Source organism: Eleutherodactylus coqui, chromosome 10 (genome assembly GCF_035609145.1).
Source record: "Eleutherodactylus coqui strain aEleCoq1 chromosome 10, aEleCoq1.hap1, whole genome shotgun sequence".
Taxonomy (NCBI): Eukaryota; Metazoa; Chordata; class Amphibia; order Anura; family Eleutherodactylidae; genus Eleutherodactylus; species Eleutherodactylus coqui.
Window position 1 is genome coordinate 46,306,397 of NC_089846.1, and position 8,943 is coordinate 46,315,339.

General features: G+C 49.5%; 1 protein-coding gene across 3 annotated transcripts in view; it reads right to left on the minus strand.

Moving 5' to 3' along the window:
• The window catches only part of VSIG4 (V-set and immunoglobulin domain containing 4), a 93,616-nt gene extending 84,960 nt beyond the window's left edge, over nucleotides 1-8,656 (minus strand). For all 3 annotated transcript variants that reach the window (XM_066580973.1, XM_066580972.1, XM_066580971.1), the window contains exon 1: nucleotides 8,567-8,656. In XM_066580973.1, the coding sequence (XP_066437070.1) occupies nucleotides 8,567-8,639 (73 nt within the window). In that variant the 5' untranslated portion in view covers nucleotides 8,640-8,656. The remainder of the gene's footprint in view (nucleotides 1-8,566) is intronic.
• Nucleotides 8,657-8,943: the final 287 nt, after the last annotated feature.

The following is an 8,943-nucleotide window of genomic DNA, read 5'->3' on the forward strand; positions in this document are numbered from 1 at the left end:
TTACACCCTTTGGGAAAGCACCCTTAAAATCAGTGGCCCATTTTTACCACCAATTTATCTTTCTATATCTATATACTGTTTGGAGCTCTGTTTTATTAAAGGGGTGTTCCAGGAAAAAAATATTAGTGACCTATCCTCATGATAGATCACCAACAGCAGATCAGCTGAGGTCCACTGCTCAGATCTCCTGCCATCAGCTGAATGGAAGGAGTTTCAGACAACTGGAACTATCAAAATACGGTCCACACTGCAACTCTCTACAATCCATTTCAATGAAAGAGAGCTGCAATACCAAACCTGGCCACAGTGCTATGGATTATGCTTTAACAGTTCTATCCACAGCTTATTCTAATCAGCTGATCAACAGGGTCCTGACCGGTGGAACCCCGTCAATCGATTATTGGTGCCTTATCCTAAAAAAAACCCTTTAATACAGAGCTTTATGTCCAGCACATTGATATACGGTTAAAGGGTTTACAGTAGAGATGAGCGAACGTACTCGTCCGAACTTGATACTCGTTCGAGTATTAGCGTGTTCGGGATGCTCGTTACTCGTAACGAGTACCACGCGATGTTCGGGTTACTTTCACTTTCATCTCTGAGACGTTAGCACGCTTTTCTGGCCAATTGAAAGACAGGGAAGGCATTACAACTTCCCCCTGCGACGCTCAAGCCCTATACCACACCCCTGCAGTGAGTGGCTGGGGAGATCAGGTGTCACCTGAGTATAAAAATCGGCCCCTCCCGCGGCTCGCCTCAGATGCGTTGTGAGATAGCTGAGGGACAGTGCTATTGGTGCCGGAGCTGCTATAGGGAGAGTGTTAGGAGTTAGTGTAGGCTTCAAGAACCCCAACGGTCCTTCTTAGGGCCACATCTAACCGTGTGCAGTAGTGTGGAGGCTGCTTTTAGCAGTGTTGCACATTATTTTTTTTTGGTATATCGGCCGTGCAGAGCATTGCGCCCTGCAGTAATACTCCAGGGACAGAAGTGTGGAGGCAGGGAGAGCGTTAGGAGTTATTGTAGGCTTCAAAAACCCCAATGGTCCTTCTTAGGGCCACATCTAACCGTGTGCAGTAGTGTGGAGGCTGCTTTTAGCAGTGTTGCACTTTTTTTGGGGGGGGTATATCGGCCGTGCAGAGCATTGCGCCCTGCAGTAATACTCCAGGGAGAGAATTGTGTAGGCAGGGCCAGAAGACATATACTATTGATTGAATATACGCAGTGGTCCTTTTAAAAAAAAACTTGAAAAAAAAAATATTTGGCCTGCCTGTCACTGTGCTCAGTGTTCTGGGTCTGTGTTTGCTGGGGGTAGTAGTTCTCCAAATAAATACGCAGCCAGCTAAGTGTTACAGCAGGCTTGCGCCAAATTATTTCCTGGCTCTGAAATCACCGGTCTGTTGCAGTTAATAACAGTGCAACACTGCAGTTCCATGACACAGTTCAGGGACAGAATTGTGTAGGCAGGGCCAGAAGACATATATTATAGATTGAATATACGCAGTGGTCCTTTTGAAAAAAATCTTGAAAAAAAATCTATTTGGCCTGCCTGTCACTGTGCTCAGTGTTCTGGGTCCGTGTCTGCTGGGGGTAGTAGTTCTCCAAATAAATACGCAGCCAGCTAAGTGTTACAGCAGGCTTGCGCCAAATTATTTCCTGCTCTGAAATCACCGCTCTGTTGCAGTTAATAACAGTGCAACACTGCAGTTCCGTGACACAGTTCAGGGACAGAATTGTGTAGGCAGGGCCAGAAGACATATACTATTGATTGAATATACGCAGTGGTCCTTTTGAAAAAAATCTTGAAAAAAAATCTATTTGGCCTGCCTGTCACTGTGCTCAGTGTTCTGGGTCTCTGCTGGGGGTATTAGTTCTACAAATTTATACGCAGCCAGCTAAGTGTTACAGCAGGCTTGCAGCAAATTATTTCCTGGGGTTCCGTAAACGAAGTCAGCCTCCAACCACAGGCCAATAAGCGGCACATTTAATTACAGCGTTCTGTTTCTGCACTACTGCTAATACACCATGCTGAGGGGTAGGGGTAGGCCTATAGGACGTGGACGCGGGCGAGGACGCGGAGGCCCAAGTCAGGGTGTGGGCACAGGCCGAGCCAGTGCGGTGGCCAGGGGTAGAGGCAGGGCCAGACCGAATAATCCACCAACTGGTTCCCAAAGCGCCCCCTCGCGCCATGCCACCCTGCAGAGGTCAAGGTGCTCAAAGGTCTGGCAGTTTTTCACAGAGACGCCTGACGACCGACGAACAGTGGTGTGCAACCTTTGTCGCGCCAAGATCAGCTGGGGAGGCACCACCACCAGCATGCGCAGGCATATGATGGCCAAGCACCCCACAAGGTGGGACGATGCCCGTTCACTGCCTCCAGTTTGCACCACTGCCTCTCCCCCTGTGCCCCAACCTGCCACTGAGATCCAACCCCCCTCTGAGGACACAGGCAGTACCGTCTCCTGGCCTGCACCCACACCCTCACCTCCGCTGTCCTCGGCCCCATCCAGCAATATCTCTCAGCGTAGCGTCCAGACTTCGCTAGCGCCACAGTTTGAGCGCAAGTACGACGCCACGCACCCGCACGCTCAAGCGTTAAACGTGCAAATTGCAAAATTGATCAGCCTAGAGATGCTGCCGTATAGGCTTGTGGAAACGGAGGCTTTCAAAAGCATGATGGCGGCGGCGGCCCCGCGCTACTCGGTTCCCAGTCGCCACTACTTTTCCCGATGTGCCGTCCCAGCCCTGCATGACCACGTCTCCCGCAACATTGTACGCGCCCTCATTAACGCGGTTACTGCCAAGGTCCACTTAACAACAGACACGTGGACAAGCACAGGCGGGCAGGGCCACTATATCTCCCTGACGGCACATTGGGTGAATTTAGTGGAGGCTTTGACAGAGTCAGAGCCTGGGACCGCTCACGTCCTACCCACCCCCCGAATTGCGTGCCCCAGCTCGGTGGTGGTATCTGCGGGGGTGTATGCTTCCTCCACTAAACCCTCCTCCTCCTCCTCCTCCTACGCAACCTCTGTCTCGCAATCAAGATGTGTCAGCAGCAGCACGTCGCCAGCAGTCGGTGTCACGCGGCGTGGCAGCACAGCGGTGGGCAAGCGTCAGCAGGGCGTGCTGAAACTACTCAGCTTAGGAGAGAAGAGCCACAAGGCCCACGAACTGCTGCAGGGTCTGCCAGAGCAGACCGACCGCTGGCTTGCGCCGCTGAGCCTCCAATCGGGCATGGTCGTGTGTGACAACGGCCGTAACCTGGTGGCGGCTCTGCAGCTCGGCAGCCTCACGCACGTGCCATGCTTGGCCCATGTCTTTAATTTGGTGGTTCAGCGCTTTCTGAAAAGCTACCCCCACTTGTCATACCTGCTCGGAAAGGTGCGCCAGCTCTGCGCACATTTCCGCAAATCCCACACGCACGCTGCCACCCTGCGGACACTGCAACATCGGTTTAATCTGCCAGTGCACCGACTGCTGTGCGACGTGCCCACACAGTGGAACTCTACGCTCCACATGTTGGCCAGACTCTATGAGCAGCGTAGAGCTATAGTGGAATACCAACTCCAACTTGCGCGCCGCAGTGGGAGTCAGCCTCCTCAATTATTTACAGAAGAGTGGGCCTGGTTGGCAGCCATCTGCCAGATCCTTGGAAAATTTGAGGAGCCTACCCAGATGGTGAGCGGGGATGCTGCAATCATTAGCGTCACCATTCCTCTGCTATGCCTCTTGAGAAGTTCCCTGCAAAGCATAAAGGCAGACGCTTTGGAATCAGAAATGGAGGCGGGGGAAGACAGTATGTCGCTGGATAGTCAGAGCAACCTCATGTCTATATCTCAGCGCGTTGAGGAGGAGGGGGAGGAGCATGAGGAGGAGGGGGAAGAGACAGCTTGGCCCACTGCTGAGGGGACAGATGCTGCTTGCCTGTCATCCTTTCAGCGTGTATGGCCGGAGGAGGAGGAGGAGGAGGAGGGGGAGGAGCATGAGGAGGAGGGGGAAGAGACAGCTTGGCCCACTGCTGAGGGTATAGATGCAGCTTGCCTGTCATCCTTTCAGCGTGTATGGCCAGAGGAGGAGGAGGAGGAGGAGGATCCTGAAAGTGATCTTCCGAGAGAGGACAGCCATGTGTTGCGTACAGGTACCCTGGCACACATGGCTGACTTCATGTTAGGATGCCTTTCTCGTGACCCTCGCGTTACACGCATTCTGGCCACTACGGATTACTGGGTGTACACACTGCTCGATCCACGGTATAAGGAGAGCCTTTGCACTCTCATTCCCGAAGAGGAAAGGGGTTCGAGAATAATGCTATACCACAGGGCGCTGGTGGACAAACTGATGGTAAACTTCCCATCCGACAGCGCTAGTGGCCGAAGGCGCATTTCCGCGGCCCAGGTAGCAGGGGAGGCGCAGAGATCAGGCAGCATGTACAGCGCAGGCAGGGGAACACTCTCTAAGGCCTTTGCCAGCTTTATGGCTCCCCAGCAAGACTGTGTCACCGGTCCCCAGTCAAGGCTGAGTTGGCGGGAGCACTGTAAAAGGATGGTGAGGGAGTATGTAGCCGATTGCAGCACCGTCCTCGGTGACGCCTCTGCCCCCTACAACTACTGGGTGTTGAAGCTGGACACGTGGCCTGAACTTGCGCTGTATGCCCTGGAGGTGCTTGCTTGTCCTGCGGCTACCGTCTTGTCAGAGAGTGTGTTTAGTGTGGCTGGGGGAATCATCACGGATAAGCGTACCCACCTGTCAACCGACAGTGCCGACAGGCTTACACTCATCAAGATGAACAAAGCCTGGATTTCACCAGACTTCTCTTCTCCACCAGCGGACAGCAGCGATACGTAAGCAATACGTAGGCTGCACCCGCGGATGGAAGCATCGTTCTCTATCACCATCCAAAACGGGGACCTTTTTGCTTCATCAATCTGTGTATAATATTCATCCTCCTCCTCCTGCTCCTCCTCCAAAAACCTCACGTAATCACGCCGAACGTGCAATTTTTCTTAGGCCCACAAGGCTCAGTCATATAATTTTTCTAAACAATTTTTATACGTTTCAATGCTCATTAAAGCGTTGAAACTTTCACCTCAACCAATTTTTATTTTAACTGGGCTGCCTCCAGGCCTAGTTACCAATTAAGCCACATTAACCAAAGCCATTAATGAGTTTCACCTGCCCTCTCGGTTGGGAATGGGCAATTTTTCTGATGTACATTAGTACTGTTGGTACACCAATTTTTGTGGGCCCTCGCCTACAGTGTAATCCAATAAATTTTTGGCCCACCTGCATTACAGCTGACATAACATCAGCTGTGATGGGCACTGCAATGGGATATATTTATGTACCGCCGGTGGGTTCCAGGGAGCCGCCCATGCTGTGGGTCCACAGGGAGTTGTAAATGCATCTGTTTCCACTTCTAAAGAACCCCAGTCTGACTGGGGCATGCAGTGTGGGCCGAAGCCCACCTGCATTAAACATGACATTACTACCTCAGCTGTGATGGGCAATGCAATGGGATATTGTTATGTACCGCCGGTGGCTTCCTGGCACCCACCCATGCTGTGGGTCCACAGGGAGTTGTAAATGCATCTGTTTCCACTTCTAAAGAACCCCAGCCTGACTGGGGCATGCAGTGTGGGTCGAAGCCCACCTGCATTAAACATGACATTACTACCTCAGCTGTGATGGGCAATGCAATGGGATATTGTTATGTACCGCCGGTGGCTTCCTGGCACCCACCCATGCTGTGGGTCCACAGGGAGTTGTAAATGCATCTGTTTCCACTTCTAAAGAACCCCAGTCTGACTGGGGCATGCAGTGTGGGCCGAAGCCCACCTGCATTAAACATGACATTACTACCTCAGCTGTGTTGGGCAATGCAAAGGGATATTTTTATGTACTGCCAGTGGGTTCCAGGGAGCCACCCATGCTGTGGGTCCACAGGGAGTTGTAAATGCATCTGTTTCCACTTCTAAAGAACCCCAGCCTGACTGGGGCATGCAGTGTGGGCCGAAGCCCACCTGCATTAAACATGACATTACTACCTCAGCTGTGTTGGGCAATGCAATGGGATATTTTTATGTACTGCCGGTGGGTTCCAGGGAGCCACCCATGCTGTGGGTCCACAGGGAGTTGTAAATGCATCTGTTTCCACTTCTAAAGAACCCCAGTCAGACTGGGGCATGCAGTATGGGCCGAAGCCCACCTGCATTTCATCTGACGTTAGCTCTGCTGTCCAGGGCACTGCAATGGGATACATTCATGTACAGCGGCTGGGTTCCAGGGAGCCACCCATGCTGTGGGTGCACACGGAATTCCCATTGCGGAGTTGTACATGCCTGTGACTATTTATAAAAAAACGCGGTCTGACTGGGGCATGCAGACACCTTGACAGAATGAATAGTGTGTGGCACATAGGTTCCCCATTGCTATGCCCACGTGTGCAGCTCCAGATGGAGGTGGCACAGGATTGGATTGCTCATTGCTTCTGTACAGCATTGTGGACTATCGCCCCGCCCCTTTTAAAGAGGGTCACTGCCTTGCCGTGCCAACCCTCTGCAGTGTGTGCCTGCGGTTCCTCTGGCAGACGCACTTATAAATAGACATGAGTGTGGCGTGGCATGAGGGCAGCTGAAGGCTGCGCAGGGACACTTTGGTGTGCGCTGTGGACACTGGGTCGTGCAGGGGGGGTTGGGAAGCATGTAACCCAGGAGAAGTGGCAGCGGAGTGTCATGCAGGCAGTGATTGTGCTTTGTTGGAGGTAGTGTGGTGCTTAGCTAAGGTATGCATTGCTAATGAGGGCTTTTCAGAAGTAAAAGTTGTTGGGGGGGGGCCCACTCTTGCCGCTATTGTGGCTTAATAGTGGGACCTGTGAACTTGAGATGCAGCCCAACATGTAGCCCCTCGCCTGCCCTATCCGTTGCTGTGTCGTTTTCATCACTTTCTTGAATTGCCCAGATTTTCAGAAATGAAAACCTTAGCGAGCATCGGCGATATACAAAAATGCTCGGGTCGCCCATTGACTTCAATGGGGTTTGTTATTCAAAACGAACCCTCGAGCATCGCGAAAAGTTCGTCTCGAGTAACAAGCACCCGAGCATTTTGGTGCTCGCTCATCTCTAGTTTACAGGGATTGACAAAAAAGTGGCCCCTGGCCGTGCAACCTGTAAAAAATCAATGCCAGAATGTAACTAGGATGGGTTGAATAAAGTTTGATCTTTTAAAATATCACATTATTTTTCCAACATGGTGTCCAGAAAACATATACAACAGAATTGGGATTTCTTGATTACCCCGTACGAAAAGAGAAAAATGAACATAAAGCAATCCAAAAGTCGTACGCATTCAAGGGAGTACCAATAGATAATACTGCTCGAACCGCAAAAAACAAGCCCTCATCGAGCCACTTAGACAGAAAACTTATTTATTCTTTTTAAGTAGTGCAACGTCAAAAAAACCTTTGATATCATCGTAATTGTACTGACCCACAGAATAAAAGTAAAGTTACAGTGAACACCTTCCTAAAAATGGTGAAATTATGTCTATTTTCAATTTTAACAGACTTGGAGATTTTTAAATGGTTTTCCATACATTAATGGTACCATTAAAAAATACAACTTGCCCTACAAAAATCAAGCCCCTACATTTTATAATCCAGGACACCTTTTGAAAAGCATTTTCTAGATACCCTAAAAGGCATTCTTATAAAAGGCTATATTGAAGTAAAAGACACTGAAACGTACCTTGAAACTCCTGAATCCCCCCAAAAAAATGTTCTACAGTCTACCCCACTTACAAAGTGCCATTTTTAATGCTGGCATATGCTTAAGTAAAATAGGAGTTATTTGACCCTTTCAGGCACCAGAGCCCAGGTATGACTGCCACCTCTGTACACCTTGTTGTCCTACCCTTGGGAAGGGGTTCCAATATAACAAGAAGAGAGAGTTGAATTTCTGCTGATGGCTTTACAATGGATACAATGTAGTGTTCCATATATCTTGTAGCACAAGGCAAAACAATATTTATACAACAGTCTACTACTGAAATCTGCCAATCAGAGGGATCGAGCCCATGATTTCCAAAACGATTGTCCAAAGAATTCCTAACAATTAGAGATGAGCGAGCATACTCGATAAGGCGATATACTCAAGAGAGAGAGCATCGCCTTTTTCGAGTACCTGCTGGCTCGTCCCTGAAGATTCGGGGGGGCCGCGGGGGTGATCGGGGGGTTGCAGAGGGGATCGGGAGGGAGAGAGAGGGATCTCTCTCACTCTCCCCCTTGCTCCCCCGCGCTGCCCCGCGCCGCCCCTGACCCCCGCGGTCCCCACGAATCTTCAGGGACGAGCCAGCAGGCACTTGAAAAAGGCGATGCTCTCTGGAGTATATCGCCTTACCGAGTATGCTCGCTCATCTCTACTAACAATACTACAACTGCTAATAATATGTGAAATGTTTTTTACATTGCATAATAAAAATGTTTTAAAAAGTAAAGAAATTATATCTATAAAAAAAAGTCCATAAAATCTCAACTAATTTGCTGGCAAAGCATAAAAAAATCATAACTCACCATTTCTGCCTGAAAAACAAATGGCAAACACAAAAAACCACTTGATATGGCCAATGACCGAGTTATGTGCCATTCTTCTTCTTCTTGGCGTGTTCTTCTACGCTGAAGTGACTCAGAAGAATGTGAAGATTCCCTTTTCTACATTGTATGTATTCCATTTCATCGTTCTAGTGATACAACTTCCTTCCCTTTTCTCGTCTCCTATGAGATAGTAAACACGTAAATACATGTAATATCTATTTCAAAATTTGGGATATTTATGACCTCAATCGCTAGATCATATTAAGTCTACACTTCCTACAATTACTGTATATAGGAAATATACAAAAATCTAGCATATAATAAGCCATGTGTAATATGCCCAACTATCATACTTG